Here is a 16572-nt window from a genome sequence, read left to right on the forward strand (position 1 = left end):
CATACCAAAAAGTTCTGTCAATATCTTCTATAAATTCGCATTTGTAAATTCTATATTGACAAAAATTAATTTATAAAGATTTTTGTAATAAGTTTTTATAAAATTAAATACTGTTTATGAATAAGAGGATTTTTTTTTTCAATTTTGTGGAACTTCAAAAAAATAATATTTGCAAATAAAATTTCGTCTCTAGGCGATTTGGAGAATGCATTTGTACGTTTATTTTCACAACATTTTTCGCATCTACATCTAATTCATCTGGCATCGTTGTGCAAAGCGGAAGAAGACATTTTTTTGCCCGAAAAGGAATGACAAAAAAGCTTATATACTGTTGTTCTCCTCTCACGCATAGAAAACTACAAACAACATGGTTGAACAATTTTGCCATCTCTAGAAAACCATGATTTTCATGTCATTCGAGTAAGATCTGGAAAAGAAACATCATTGCACAGCGGACAAAAAGGATTTGGGAGTGATTTTTTTACCATCCATCACTCGAACTTTAAGAACGGAGTAGTTGAAAGAGTCCCCAAATAAAAAAATACCATCCAAACACCAAGAAAAACAGAAAAAAAACTATTAAAGAAGCTAACAAAAAATCGGTGAAAAAGAACTTTTGTTTGTGAGAAAGATAATTTTTGACTTCAAAAGTGTAAAAAAAGGAAGAAAAAAGACGATTTTTGTCAGCTTTTTTTGATACAAAGAATTTGAAGTAAAAACCAACAAGAAAGTAAAAATGGAAGACTCCAAGCTCCAAGAGCAGCAGCAACAACAACCACCCCAAGACTCCCCACAAGGTGATGCTGCTCAACAAAAGCAGCCACTGCCTGCTAAAGAAGTTATTGGTATGTTATAAAATAAAAAAGAAAAATACGCAACTAATTAAATTAACGTGTTTGAAAAAAGACCACATGCAAAAATTATCCACTGAAGTGTATGTTAAAAATGTGAGCTTTTTTCTCGTGAAAATTGTGTGCTTAAAATACTTTTATTGGCCGCCATTTTGTAAAAAAAAGTACGGTCATCACCGGTTCTACATACATTTTTGGGCTGTTTTTTTTTGTGCAAGAACAGCCATGGCAAAGAACACAGACGAAGAACGACGAAAAAAGAATTTTAGAACTCACACCGGTCTCGACCTAAAAATCAACAATACATAAAATGCAAGAAAGAATTTTTCCCTCGCATAAGTTTATTTTTACTAATCTTTAACCCCCTTTTGTTGTCTTGCCCTCCCTTGTATAATTAATTGTGTTAGTATGTGTGCGTGTGTGTGATTCATACAAATTTACTCAACCCACTTTTTTTTTTTATTTTTCACATTGTTTTCTTTTTATTGCATTTATATTTTTGTCTATTTTTTAGTTTTAGATTTTCTTAATTCCGTTCACTTTTCCACATTTGTTTTTGATTATTTTTTGCATTTAACAGAGTTGCCATTATAAAATGTTTTTCTTATCACTATGAAATGTCTTTGTAAACACAAGGGGCAAATGTTTGTAAACAAATTGTAATTTTTGAGGTTATAATTGTTTTTTTTCTTTTTATTGTAGCTACCAAAGTAACCGGTACCGTTAAATGGTTCAACGTCAAGAGTGGTTATGGTTTCATTAACCGCGACGACACTAAAGAAGATGTGTTCGTCCACCAGAGTGCTATTGTCAAAAACAATCCCAAAAAGGCAGTACGTTCTGTAGGAGACGGTGAAGTGGTTGAATTCGATGTTGTTATTGGCGAAAAAGGCAATGAGGCTGCCAATGTGACTGGTCCTTCGGGCGAGCCAGTGCGCGGCAGTCAATTCGCGGCTGATAGACGTCGCAATCTACCATGGATGAGAAGAAACCGTCGCAAGCAAGGAGGCGGTGGTGGCGGTAATCCACAACAGCTACAAGAGGGTCAGGGACAAGATCAGCAAGGTGATGACCAAGGTCACGATGGTGACCACGACCAACCGCAAAGACAGCAGCGCAATTTCAGGCGAGGTGGCGGCGGCGGCGGTCCTGGTGTCAGAGGAGGTCGCGGCCGACGCTTTAGAAGCTACTATCCCCGCAATCAGCCCAGACGTCCAGTTGATGGAGGTATGGGTGGCGATGGTGGCCACGATCAGAACGCTGACTCTAATCAAAGGGGCGGCGATGGTCAAGGTGGCCAACCAATGCGTCGCGGTGGTCCACCAAGACGTTTCTTCCGTCGCAATTTTAACAATCGCGGTGGCGGCGGTCCCCGTGGACCACCACGTAATGACGGTAAGTTTTATAATGAATATTAAAAATTATAAATTGTTTAATTTCATGACAAGGCTAATTGAAATATAAGTTTAGGTTTAAGTTTATAGATTATTCAATTGGATAGTAGTTTTTTAAGATGGTAGATTTTCGAATTTTTGATTATTTTTTTTTTTTTATTAATATTTATGTCTTGAAGTTATTTTATTACATTTATTAAATATTTATTTAAACAATTTTTTCCTCAATATATACAAAGTTAAGTTTTGTTTAAGAACCAGTATTTGATTAGAGAATCCCTGCTAAAATTATTGTCTCCAATGGAAAATCTAGCTTAAGAAAAAACATTTATTTTAATAAGAAAAAAACAAAAATTTATGTATGAAAGTTAATAAATATTTAGATACTTATTTCATAATGCATGAAAATAAACAAAACGTCTATAATTTTTTGGGGGATTTTTCCGCTTTTCGATTTAAAACATTTATTTTTGCATAATTTTCAGTACCAGCTAATGCGAATTCTATTTTTATATTTCCAAAAAAAAATTTTATTTCAAATCAAATTATGCTTGCTTTGTATGTAGCCTTATCATCCCCCCACCGTATTCTGAAATTTATGACCATGACAAAATTATAACAACAATTTAATTTAATATCAATTTTCATTAAAAAATTGCAAAATTTTCAGTTTTAATATAGTTTAGAATAAGGGGATTAGTTTGAATTGCATTTTTAGTCCAATTTTTTTAAAGCTTAACTTTTTGTTCACTCAAAACTCTATTAGTTCTTTTTTTATTTATAAGTTATTTATTTTTAATGTTTTTCAATTAAAAAAATTCACTTATTAGGGACAAAATACAAATAACTAAATTTCCCAACTATTTTTTTAAAAAAGAATTTAAGATATTCAAATTATTTAATGTATACTCTCATTACTAATTTGCTAGGTAATGGACAACAAGGTGGCGGTCCTCCACGTAACAATCGTCCACGTCGTAATACCAACAACAGCAACAGTAACAACAACAACAACAGAAAACCCAACAATGCTGGAGGACAAAATAATCAACAGCAACAGGTAAACTAAATCTGCAAACAAATAACACCTAAAGAAAGTAATTGTACTAAAAAAGCAAATAACAACAACCAACCATATAACAAAGTAAAACAGAGCAGTCTTGTCTCATTTCTTTTTGTTTAACATACAAAATATAATTTATATTTTTTCTAACACATAAAAAACATAAAACATTCAAAGAAGACGACCATCTCAATCATATATAATTGTTTTTAAAAACACCACGAGACTCATACGCTGTTTCTACTTCAACATAATTTTTGAATATTAACATTTATCAACCAACACTTTTAATATTTACTACTAATCTACTAATAATATAAACAATAATTAACCATTATAAAACAAAGACAAAAGAAAATTTAAAACATTTATTGTAATAAAATGACTGCAAACAAAAAAAAGAAAAAATCAAATGACATCATTTAAAGAATAAAATTCATTTTGAAAAATAAAATAAATAGTTGTTAATCATTACTAATTTATATGTATTAACGGTTATTTTAACAATTTACAATTTATTTTAATTTAGCGGGAGATACTTTCTAAGTTTTATATCAAAATACGGCTACTTAACAAAAATATATAAATATAGCAAATGTGGCAACACTACTTCTATTTGTTTACGAAAATGAGTATAATGAAAGAATAAGTAGTAAAATTAAATGAAATTAAGGCCCAAACAATAGAGAATTATACATAGAGACGAGTAACTCTGTATTGTTAAACAAAAATACAACAAATCATGTCTGATACAACTTTTAAATACATGTATGTATATTCAGAGTAGTCCAATCCGTACCACCAACTTCAGCGTGAAGTACTTAGGCACAGCCGAGCATAGCTCTCCTACTTGTTATTAGATATCATTTAAACATAATACTTTGAACTATTTGATAAAAAATCAAAGTAAATAGTGACCATCCTGTTCAAATGGGGTACAAAATAAAAATGTCAAACATCAAGGAAAATAAGTGATCTTCACGATAGATTTTTTTGTTTAAAATGTTAATTTAAAACAAGTAAGAGTGTTGTTACATTCGTATACCCACCATCAATATGTATGACTTGAAGCATGTATAGATTTTGATAGTGATTCGTTTATTGACAATAAAATTTCAGAGTACTTAGCTCTAATTTGTGCAACATTTTATCAAGATAGCCGCATAATCTACATATTTATGACTGCTCAAACAGTATTCCGGGGCGACATTTGTATTTTGAATTTGTGGAAAATTTCAGCCAGCGAGGTACTTTCGTTTGGGCCATATAATGTTTTCACAGACAGACGGACGGAATTACTAGATCGTCTTACCCCCATTGCCTCAACCTCTGGTTATTTTTTATCATGACGATAAACTGACAGTTCTCATACAAAAAAATGTTAATTGGAGGTTTATCGATACGAAAAACGATAACCAGATATTGAGAAATGGAGGTTGGTTCTACGGCCAATATCAAAAAAGAGAATTAACGAATATTTTATTATAATTGCGAGAACACTAACAACGAAAATGGGGGTAATATTTAATGAGATTTTATGAATAAAATACTTTTATTAATTGTGTTTAAGGCTAATAAAGTATTAACCAAAATTTGAGTTTTAAATTTACATTAAGAATAATTTAATTTATGTTGTTTTAAATATCCCATTCCCATATTTCCATTATTTATTTATATTTAGAAATTTTGATTTATTTTTTTTTTTCATTAAACTAATTAAATTTTCCCTTTTTATTTTGTTTTTATTTATTTTCAAAATTTTACATCTTTACACCTCTCTCCATTATTCCAAAACATTCCACATATCCATAAAACAACAACAAATACACCTGTACAAAAACAACAAACATGTTATAAAATCAAACAATAATGTTGACTACGTTTAATGAGTAGAATGTTGGCCAGGAAGTTAAAAATACCACTACAGAAAGCAGCGCTTAAAACATAGTAAGCCCGGCGTGGTAACAGGTAACATTTAGTGGTGGTACAGACAACAACAACAGCAAGAACAGCAACAATATAAACAACATTTAAAAGCCAACAAAAAAAATTTATTATTTTTTATATATAAAAATCTATTTTAATTAGAAATTTTGTCTAAAACCAAAACATGTCTAAAATTACCTTAATTTGTTTTTTAAAATCAACAACAACACACAACTCCCTTTATTTTTGTATTTGTGCTTATTACTATATTTAAGTGTTTTAATTTTTCAACAAAATTCATTAAGCTTTTCTTTCTCGAATCACATTAAATATATTTTTCTATTTTAAACTATAAAAGTATTATTAACAACGCCTGTGTGTGTATATTTCAAAGTATATATGCCTAATTTTGTATTCTTTTATATTTTAAATTACAAAAATGTATATTATTACTATACATACATATATATATTGATTTATATATATTTATATTTTTTAAAGTTTTGTTTAATGAATTTTCCATTGCTAAAAAGCAAGACACTTTTTTATAAAACAGCATCATAACATCATTATTGTTTTATACACTACTAAAAAAAATTTGTTCAACATCATTATTTTTTTTATTTGGAAAATTTTTGAAAACCTTACTTGAATCATTATAATTCATAAAAAAAACCAAAATTTTCATTTGTTTTCTAAATTTTCCTTATATTTTTTTACATTTTTCTTTATTTTTTTCAAAAATTATTCTGTAACATTTTTATATTTAACATAATAAATATTGTATATTTTTTTCTTATTAGATATTTTGCTTGTTAAATTTAAATTTTGAGTAATTTTTATTAAGATATTTTTTTGTTTGTATGCCAAATAACTTTTTTTTATTATTATTATTTAAACAAAAACAAACATAATACGATGAAAACTCCATACAAATCATGTCTGTACAACTCTAGATATACAATATTTCAAAGAAGAAAAAAATACAACAAATATTTAATAAATTTTTGAAGAAATTAAAAAATTTTGTTTTATTTTTATAATGGGTGGTTAAACAGTTTGAAATAGCGGGATTATTGTTGTGGCTGATTAAGTTAAATGAAAATTATTTTTAATAAAACAATAGTTCTATATTCATCAGTGCCGAATTTTATATACATTGAGATAAATAGTGAAAACAATTTTTGGTGAAATGCTAGTTTAGGTGAACAATTTTTATAGGAAAAAATTTTGGAGAAAAAAAATTTCGTGCTGTATCTTTTTACACTTCAAGAAAGTATTTTTATCGTTGGAAAGGTCTATCATTAGATATCTATATTGTATATGTTAATGACTAAGTAAGCCAGATTCAAAACCGAGGTAGTAGTGGTTTGTTACTTATATCTCAGCCATTTGTGGACCGATTTTGGAAAGTTGATTTCAACAGGCAGACTGAAATGGCTATATAACGATCTAGGGTTGCAAATAAAAAATGTGGGTATTACAATCCAAATGATACTGGGTATAAAAATTACAAATTAATTTTTCTTAAGTATTTCTGAATAGGCTCCTAGTCGATTAGATACAGTAAAACCTTAATAATGCGAAGTGCGTTAATGCGGATTATTCGGTAATCCGGACATCAGTTTTCATTACATTGTGTACTTTATAATCCGGATTGATTGTATCTTTATCACCCCAATTATGAAAAAAAATTCTCCGGGAGTTTTTTTTAAGGAAAAAACCGGGAAAACCTCGATTTTTGGCCTATTTTTGATCTATTTCTGGATTACTAAGTCATTAATATAGACAATATGGATATCTAATGATAGATATCAGTTGAATTTAACATTATTTAATGAATTTACATCTCGCCTGTGTTTTTTTGTTTTTAAATTAACTGTCAATCGACCAGCAACATTGCCAGATGTACTAGTGACTTTCCCGAGTTTCTTTTAAAGTTTGCGACCACGAGAACTGCTTTCTTGTGATTCGGGAACACGTTTTGACAACTCTGTCACTAAAACTCTACACACACACTAAAGAAGAGCAAACTAAAAGAAACTAAAAATTGAAATTAGTTCATTTCATACGTGTTAGTGTGTACGAGTTATTATTGCTAGTTCACAAACAAATAAATTTTATTTTACACAATTAAATAATAAAGCCTGTCTTAAACAAAGTTTGTCTTAAAATACAATATTGCAATAATGAGTAGAAAAGATAATGAAATTGATTTGGACAAATTCATTTCACACGATGCAGAAACAAATATTGGTCAATGTTTAGTTCCCGAATGCCACACAGTATTCATAGGAAAAAAGAAAATTGCCATTAAACGGCATTATCGCATTGCCCATTGTATGAATATAGAAGAAATTGATAATACAGAGCAAACAATACAAATTCACAATAACGCTGAAAGGGGGGAGAGTAACCCACCTGTTCTATATAGTATTAAATATCTCAATGATAATCCAAAGGGGAAAAATAACAAGTCAAATAATAATGACCAACAACAAGATTCATTGGAGGAGGATAAAGGTTATAGAACATTTCTGGTAGCCGATTATGTGGAGTATAATAAAGAAACCAATATTTCGAAATGTTTGATAAAAAATTGCGAAAGGCCTATGAGTGGGCGCAGAACTGGCAATATCAAAAGACATTATCATAAAGTACACAATTTTGTCATAGTGCATGATAATCAGGAAACGATTTGCGCCATAGATAAGGAATTGTCCGAATATTACAATAATGATACATTCGGTGATAGTAGGATGGAGGAAGAAGAAATTGAAGAAGACGAAGAAGAAATGTCTGAAGCAACCGAACAGCCACCAGTTAACTTTGATCTGTATATAGATTATGACCCTTTGATCAATAAATCGCTATGTAAAGTGCCGGGCTGTAAGGCCTATCTAGTTGGCAAGAAACCATTTAGCATTAAACGCCACTACGGTCTTGTACACAATTATGACATAGAATCGAATGGCACAAAACTTTTTGATAAATCAAAATACTCCCTAATCAACAATGGTCACTTATTAAATACCTCCATCATAGCGGTGGATGATTTGGTAGCCTATGATATAAAATCTGCCTCGTTTCAGTGTTTATTTATCAATTGTAATCACATTTTGGTAAAGCACTTGCCCTCTATTAAAAAACATTACCATGAGAATCATAAAATCATCATAGCCAGAGATTCGTGTAATATACCTCAACGTTTTTATAGAAAACGTAAACATCGCGATATGCAGTACCCCTATGACAGGGAATTCGCCACAGAAGACGGGGATTTTAGGTATGGAACGGAGTCGTCGTCTGGCTTAATTAAAAACGAATTGTTAAGCGAGGACGAACAGGTTGCACATTGCTCCAAAAGGCCAAATAAAAATTTAACTGATTATATGAAAGAAATGGCCTCATGTTCCATTAAAAAGGAAAACAATAATAATAATAAATTAAAGGAAATGTTAGAGAAACCTAATAAAGTATACAATATAAGGGAAAAATCTACTAAAATAGAAATAACTTTAACAAAACAGTCATTTTTTAAACTATGTTTGGGCTTAGTAATTGAACGCGATGTATCTATAAAACTATTTGATGACGACAAATATTTTAAACCCATATTGGCTCCCTATGAACAAGTATTTGATTTTAATATAAATGGTACTGTAATTGAGGATCTTTTAAATAAAGCAAATACTATTATTGTGGCAGATTTAAGGAAAACATTCACCAATAAAATTGTTTGTTTGGAATTGCATATGGTAAAACGTGACAATAATTATTATATGATTATTAATATAAGATTTCTTGAGGAACAAACGATATGCAATAAATTAATCGGTAAGTAAAAACCTGATTATTGGTTTGCCAAAAGGAAAGGAATATTTTCGCCCCTTTAACGTATTCTAGATGCTTATGAATGGGCGAGTAGAGTTAACAGTATCTGTCTGTTAGCCCCCATATAGGGCTTAGCCGACTGTCAACCATGTTAATTTTTAAAATGTGTTATAATTTATTTTACAGGATTTTTACCCATAAATGAAACCACAAAAACCTTACCCATTGCTGAATGTCTAAGCAAGTTTAACATCGATGAGCAACAAGTTTATATGAAAACAATCATGGCTGGCTTACAAAAAGATGAAGAAATTTACAAAATTTGTAATCAAATATGTAAACATAATCCAGATATAAAACATCATCCTATATACGATCTACAAATAATATTAAGAACTTTTGTAGAAAAATATTCTGAAGATATTAAAACATGGCAAGTACTAAGCGAATACCAGGAAAACTCAACTAAGGATATGTTGACAAATTTAAAAGAATTTACACAGTATTTGGAAAATTGGTCAAAAAGTGACATAAATCTGCAAAAAGCTAAATATTTCTTTAAAGCCTTGCAAATATTTCTGAATTTTATGGAAAAATTGGGTGGAGCACAGTATGTGGCCGGTGACTTATATCGTGATTGTTTGTGCTGTGAATTAGAATTGAAAGGAGAATTAACGAAAAACAATAACATATATGCGGGTGAATTATATGAGGAATTGTCTGTCATCAAAAATAGTTTATTGGAAAGTAGTGAATTTATAGCAGCTTTGTACCTGGATGCAAGATTTAACTTTTTGGGCTCGCGTTTATTAAGTGATGCTCAGAAATCAAAGGGCCAGGTAATTATTAATAAAATAACAAAATATTTATTCACTTTTATGTACATACAAACATTTCTGTTTTTCACAGTTATTCCTAAGCGCCTTATGGGAAAAGTTTAATAATTACCTGAAGTCTGCAAATATTGGCCTTGATCCTTTAATCAACGACGATTCAAACGATGATGATGAATACGCTCTGCTCACCCAACATATTAACGATACTATGCCCTTAAAATCAAGCTTATGTATGCAGGATAAGCTAACTAATTGTGTGCCCACAAAAAGGGAACCATTTAGTTTGGATATTTTAAAGTACTGGCATAGTAATCGCCAGTTTATGGAAGATATAAATGAATTAACCAAAATCGTGTTTACACATTCTGCTTCTCAATATATTTTAAAATATTTGCCAACTGATTTTGCTGTTTTCCGTGAAGACTCAAATAAATTTGATAGATTTCTTATGAAATTTAATCAAAATATTTTAGATAAGAATTCGTTAGGAATTTTTGAAAATTTTAATTAAATTTAATTTTATGTGAGATAAAATATAGAAATTAATTATTATTAATAATAACATTTAAATTTAGTTACGAACATTTTGTTAAATAAACTTATGATAGGTAAATTTATGACTAATAATGTAGTAGGATGTCATGGTACAATCAGTTACCAGGTACAATTATTAGAGAGAGTTTCCAATGTTCACCCCTAAAACGTCAAACTAAGTATTTAATCACTTAACTTTTTTAAATTGTTACCGCGATATTTTTTAAATTTGTTACGTTTTAACTGAAATTATACACACTTATTAAAAAATATAGTTTTTCTTCAATTGTTAGTAAATTTTTGTAATAAAAATTTAAATTCAATTATTTTTTTTTGGCATTTCCTTTTAAATTTTTTAATTTTCTTTTGTTTGCCGTTATAGGGAATGTATAATTGAGAACATACTTTCTAATAATTGCACCTTGCTAATTCTACAATGGTAGGATGTATAATTATTTTGGATATAGAGAAACATAGAGCGGCAACTAGAAAAAAAACTCAAACAAAAAAATTACTAAAAATAATCACACATACGAGTGTTGTTTTTGTTTTTACATATCTATGTTTTTTTTACTAATACATTCTCACCACTTAGGTTTCTGACGAATCAGATTTAATAAAAATTTAAAGCCTTCACTGCTAGGCCACTAAATTTTTATTTATAATTCACAATTTTTTGTTTTTATATTACAATCTTCTGATATTAAAAAATAAACCGAAGCCGCAATAAACTTGCAAGCAATTTATTAAATATGCACATACATTAACATACATACATCTATATTTCCTTTTCCCTGGTTTTCTGAAAAAACCCTTGTTTGCTTTCAGGGAATATTACCAGATGTAAATAATGTTAACATTATTGTATTTCCCCTGCCAACGAACTAGTTTATTGTTATTCGAGAGCACATTTTGACAACCCTGTCACAAAATCTCTACACCCAAGAATATGTGAATAAAAGAAACTACAAAAAATATAATTATGTAGTTCAGTTCTTCTTTGTTCTTTCGTGTGCGAACACTAACTAGTTCACAAATACATAAAAGAAAAAGTAATTTAAAATATTTACTAAAAATAAAGCATTAAATAAATGCAAATAAGAAACAATAACTTTGAAAAGGGCAACAATAGTGTAGTGAACATAATTTATAAACATTATTTGCATTTGATAAAGTAATAATAATTATATTCACAGAAGCTTGATTCTTGAGAATCACCAAACACGGCATTATCATCATTACAAAAACAATATGGAAGAAGAAAATGAAAATAATAGGGAAATGACAGATATTCACAATAGTGACAGTGAGGAAATGGTGGACATTCACAATACCAGCAATCACAACAATAGCGATAGTGAAGGGGATGTAGACCCACTTAACCAATATACAAATGCATATCTCGACTATAATCGAAAAGGTGAAAATGATTCGAATAACGATGAGAGTTTGGAAGATAAAGGCTATAGAACATTTCTGGTGGCAGATTATGTGGATTACTGCAAGACCACAAATATGTCAAAATGTTTGATACGGAATTGCGAAAGACCTATGAGTGGTCGCAGAACAGGCAACATCAAAAGACATTATCACAAAGTACACAAATTGGTGATTGTGCATAGCAATAAGCCAGCCGAAAAAATAAACGAGGCAACGGCTCCACAGTCTTGTATAACGGTTAACTTGAGCCAATATTTCGATTATGACCCTTTACTGGATAAATCACGCTGTAGAGTGCCCGGTTGTAATACCGCTCTGGTGGGAAGAAAACCAAATAACATTATGCGTCATTACAGCATGGTACATAATTTTAAAATTGAACCGGACAAATCAAATGAGTCCAATGAACCAGTTTACTCACCCCCCGAAAGCAAGGAACAGTCAACAGATGCTTCCTCCATATCGGTTGATGATTTAGTGATACTTGATGAAGAAACTTCCACGTACCAGTGTTTATTTGTAACTTGTAACCAGGTTTTGGAAAAAGATTTGGCCTCTATCGAAAAACATTACAATGAAGTGCATAAAGTAGTCATAGCCAGAGATTCGGATAATATACCAAATCGTTTTTATAGAAAACGTATATATCGTTATATACACCAGCCCTTTGAAAATGATCAGGAGTATGTGGAAAATAAACTGCAGGAATATATGAATCAAACGGTGGCTACAACAAGTTCTATTAAAAATGAGCTGTTAAGCGATGATGAACAGGCCCTGATTGAGCCAATTAGTAACCTACAAGTTCCTTTGGGGAAAAGAGGTTTTGGAAAATTTGATTTATCCAGCTATGTAGATTATGAAGAGGATAAAAAGGTGTCGAAATGTCTGATCAGACATTGCAAAAGATCTATGAGTGGCAGTTTAGTGGGTAATATCAAGAGACATTATCTGACCATCCATAATTTTGTCATACTTCATGGCTCTCACATTCCATTCGAAGATATTGAAGAAATGTCCCATGTAACTGGAGATCAGATTAACAGTTTAGTCTGCTATGATAAAAATAGCTTGCACCAGTGTTTATTTATTAATTGTAATCATATTTTGGAGGAAAATTTGTCCACTATTAAAAGACATTACCTTGAAATCCATAAAATTATCATAGTAAGATATTCTGATTATATAATGCAAAGAAAACGTAGATATCGTGACATGCTACAATCCTATGAAAATGAATGTCCCGATGATGAGGCGAGTTCGGTGTTTAATGAATTCTTAAGCGATGATGATAAAGGGCAAAATGAGCCTCAAACAGAACAACTAGCGAGTATGGAAAAAATCAAATATGGAAAATTGCAAGTAGAAAATTATGTAGACTATCAAAAGGATACAAATATATCAAAATGTTTGATAAAACAATGCAAACGAACTATGAGTGGCTGTTTTGTGGGTAATGTTAAAAGGCACTATCTGACAATACACAAATTTCACATACTACATGGCACACGTATGCCCTACAAGGATATGGACGATATGTCCAATATAACAGGACAGGAAATTGATGATTTAGTACCCTACGATATTGCGACCTCCTCTTACCAGTGCTTATTTATTAATTGTAATCAGATTTTGGTTAAACACTTGCCTGTCATACAAAAACATTATCATGATGTCCATAAAATTGTCATAGCCAGAGATACGGATAAAATTTCGGCTAGAAAAAGTATGTATGGCGATATATATCAGCAATCCAATGAAAGTGAATTTCCTGATGAAGAGTTTTACTCGGGTTTCAATGAATTCTTTAGCGATGATGAACAGCCACAATGCTCTAAAAATCAGAACGAACCTCATAACATGCAACAACTACTCAACTTGGGTAAAAAGGGTTGGGGAAAATTTATTTTTGCCAATTATGTGCAATATGAAAAAGATACAAATAATTCAAAATGTTTAATAAAACATTGCAAACGATCTATGAGTGGCTGCATAGTGGGTAATATCAAAAGGCACTATAAGAGAATACACAATTTTATCATACTACATGGCTTGCGCATGCCTTTCGAAGAGATAGGTGACATCTCGGACAATGTAACCGTCGATGATTTAGTGGCCTATGATATAGAAACATCCTCTTACCAGTGTTTATTTATTAATTGTAACCAGGTGTTGGACAAACATTTACCCACTGTTAAAAGACATTATTGCAAAACCCATAAGGTTATTTTAGCTAGAGATTCTGATAAAGGTCAAAGAAAACGTAGACATCGCGAAATATATGAACCGTATGAAAATGAACTTCTAGAGGATGAGTCTTGTTCCGTAAGGAATGAATGCTTAAGCGATGATGAACAGCCGCATTGCTCAAAAAGATCAAATATGAATTTAACAGATTATATGGATGACACGGAAGTCTGTTTTATTAAACAAGAAAACATAAGTGAGGATGAGGAGAGAACACATAATAATTTTACTATTTATACAAGTGATACGGAATCACAATTTATTAAAAAGCAGTACATAAGCAAACATGATCAGCCGTATGCTATTAAACATAGTTTAAAGCTAAATTCACAGAAAGCTCAAAATTTACCAGTAAACAAACCGAATTTACAGAAAACCTCGCCAGGCATATATTTAACATTAAGCAAACAGCAATTTTTCCAGTTATGTTTGGGCTTGCTAATTGAACGTGATTTACCTTTAAATCTATTCGATGATGAGAAATATTTTAAACCCTTATTGGCTCCCTATGCCCAAAAATTTAATTGTATTATCAATGCTGGTGTAATGCAAAAAATAATGCTAAAAGCAAATAATATTATTGTGGAAGATTTAAGGAATACATTCACCAATAAAATTGTGTGTTTGGAATTGCATGTGGTAAAACAGGAAAATAATTATTATATGATTATTAATGTAAGATTTCTGGAGGAGCAAACGATATGCAATAAATTAATTGGTAAGTACAAATTTTGGCCCATAAAGTCGAGTTAACATTGTCTGCCTGTTTACCCCCAAATAACTTACAGTCCATTTAGGCATAGCCGAATATCTATCATGTTAATTTCCAAAATAATGTTTTATAATTTATTTTCCAGGATTCTTACCCATAAAAGAAACAACAAAAATCTTACCCCTTGCTGAATGTTTGAGCAGGTTTAACATCGATGAGCAACATGTTTATATGAAAACAATCATGGCTGGCCTCCTACAAGAAGATGAGGAAATTTACAAAATTTGTAATGAAATATGTAAACATAATCCAGATGTAAAACATCATCCTATATACGATCTACAAAGAATATTAAGATCTCTTGTGGAAAAATACTCCGAAGATATTAAAACATGGCAAGTACTAAGCGAATACCAGGAAAAATCAACTAAGGACATGTTGACAAATTTAAAAGAATTTGCACAGTATTTAGAAAATTGGTCAAAAACTGATTTAAATCTGCAAAAAGCTAAAGATTTCTTTAAAGCCATGCAAATATTTGGCAATTTTATGGAGAAGCTGGATGGAGAACAGTATGTGGCCGGTGATTTTTATCGTGATTGGCTGTGTTGTGAGTTGGGCTTAAAAGGAGAACAAACTAAACACAATAATCTCTATGCTGCAGAACTATATGAAGACTTGGTTAAATGCAAAAATAAACTATTAGCAGCTAATGAATTTATAGCAGCTTTATACTTGGATGCCAGATTTAACTTTTTGGGCTCACGTTTATTAAGTGATGAACAAAAATCCCAGGGCAAAGTATGTTATTAACAATAAAAAACCCAAACATTATTTATTAAATAGTTATAAACACAATTTCTTTTTAAAAATAGTTATTTCTATGCGACATATGGGACAGATTTAATAGCTTTCTGATGAACGCTACTAGCAACGATGATGCTTTACCAAATGATGCTCAAGACAACGACAATTCCAATGATGATGAATATGCTTTGCTGACCCAACATATTAATGATACTATGCCGGTCAAATCCAAAGTATCTATGCATCATAAGCTTACTAATTTTGTACCCTCACAAAGGCAGCCAATTAGTATGGATATTTTAAAGTACTGGCATTGTAATCGCCAGTTTATGGAAGACATAAATGAATTAACCAAAATCGTATTTACACATTCCGCTTCGCAATATATTTTAAGAGATTTGCAAACAAATTTCACGGTTCCAAACAAGGACAGCGATAAGTTAGATAAGTTTTTAATAAAGTGTAATCAATGTATTTTGGAAAAAAATACAGCGAGAATATTTGAGGGTTTTAATTAAATTAAATAATAGATGTATTTTTAAAATATCTAATTATGTATTTATTGTATGTATTAAATTTTTAAATAAAGTTATTTATATTAATTAAAAATCAAAAAAAAAATCGAATCATGATTTGTTGCCGTTTTCAAAATTTCATTATAATTTTTTGCTTTTTTGAATAAAACCGATAAATCCTACATTCCCACGACATCCAGTTCTAAGTACCGGATAAATTTTTTTATATACATAAATTTTTTCTGCTCTCTTTTGGTTTAGATATTATACAGTAATAAGGATGTGTCGGATATGAAAACTCCTTTTTTATACGAAGCCGCCTTTCGATATACCCCGGAGTTGAAAACTCTTCTCCCTGGCTGAAGGCAGGCCACTCAGAAATAAAATATTTCGACACAGATTTTTTGATAATC

General features: G+C 30.6%; 3 protein-coding genes across 3 annotated transcripts; all 3 read left to right on the top strand.

Moving 5' to 3' along the window:
- Positions 1–402: 402 nt before the first annotated feature.
- On the top strand, positions 403–6258 carry yps (ypsilon schachtel). Its single transcript, XM_065506161.1, has 4 exons — positions 403–845; positions 1554–2246; positions 3175–3305; positions 5202–6258. Exons 1-4 carry the CDS (start codon positions 737–739, stop codon positions 5247–5249), a joined length of 981 nt encoding a protein of 326 aa, XP_065362233.1. The 5' UTR covers positions 403–736; the 3' UTR covers positions 5250–6258.
- Positions 6259–7423: 1165 nt separating this feature from the next.
- LOC135955698 (uncharacterized) lies at positions 7424–10517 on the top strand. The gene is made up of 3 exons (XM_065506056.1): positions 7424–9071; positions 9255–9907; positions 9978–10517. The coding sequence occupies exons 1-3, from the start codon at positions 7424–7426 to the stop codon at positions 10413–10415; spliced, it is 2739 nt and encodes a 912-aa protein (XP_065362128.1). The 3' UTR covers positions 10416–10517.
- Positions 10518–11516: 999 nt separating this feature from the next.
- Positions 11517–16265, top strand: LOC135954448 (uncharacterized). The gene is made up of 3 exons (XM_065504622.1): positions 11517–14843; positions 14983–15638; positions 15713–16265. The coding sequence occupies exons 1-3, from the start codon at positions 11690–11692 to the stop codon at positions 16160–16162; spliced, it is 4260 nt and encodes a 1419-aa protein (XP_065360694.1). The 5' UTR covers positions 11517–11689; the 3' UTR covers positions 16163–16265.
- The last annotated feature ends 307 nt before the right edge of the window (positions 16266–16572 follow it).

Source organism: Calliphora vicina, chromosome 3 (assembly GCF_958450345.1).
Source record: "Calliphora vicina chromosome 3, idCalVici1.1, whole genome shotgun sequence".
In the NCBI taxonomy this organism is placed as follows: Eukaryota; Metazoa; Arthropoda; class Insecta; order Diptera; family Calliphoridae; genus Calliphora; species Calliphora vicina.

Excerpts from the sequence above, each read along its gene's own strand:
- LOC135955698 (XM_065506056.1), top strand. The coding sequence starts at position 7,424 with ATGAGTAGAAAAGATAATGAAATTGATTTGGACAAATTCATTTCACAC. Across the intron at positions 9,072-9,254 it reads GATATGCAATAAATTAATCG|GATTTTTACCCATAAATGAA; the intron begins GTAAGTAAAAAC and ends TTTATTTTACAG. Across the intron at positions 9,908-9,977 it reads CTCAGAAATCAAAGGGCCAG|TTATTCCTAAGCGCCTTATG; the intron begins GTAATTATTAAT and ends TGTTTTTCACAG.
- LOC135954448 (XM_065504622.1), top strand. The coding sequence starts at position 11,690 with ATGGAAGAAGAAAATGAAAATAATAGGGAAATGACAGATATTCACAAT. Across the intron at positions 14,844-14,982 it reads GATATGCAATAAATTAATTG|GATTCTTACCCATAAAAGAA; the intron begins GTAAGTACAAAT and ends TTTATTTTCCAG. Across the intron at positions 15,639-15,712 it reads AACAAAAATCCCAGGGCAAA|TTATTTCTATGCGACATATG; the intron begins GTATGTTATTAA and ends TTTTAAAAATAG.
- yps (XM_065506161.1), top strand. The coding sequence starts at position 737 with ATGGAAGACTCCAAGCTCCAAGAGCAGCAGCAACAACAACCACCCCAA. Across the intron at positions 846-1,553 it reads GCCTGCTAAAGAAGTTATTG|CTACCAAAGTAACCGGTACC; the intron begins GTATGTTATAAA and ends TTTTTATTGTAG. Across the intron at positions 2,247-3,174 it reads TGGACCACCACGTAATGACG|GTAATGGACAACAAGGTGGC; the intron begins GTAAGTTTTATA and ends CTAATTTGCTAG.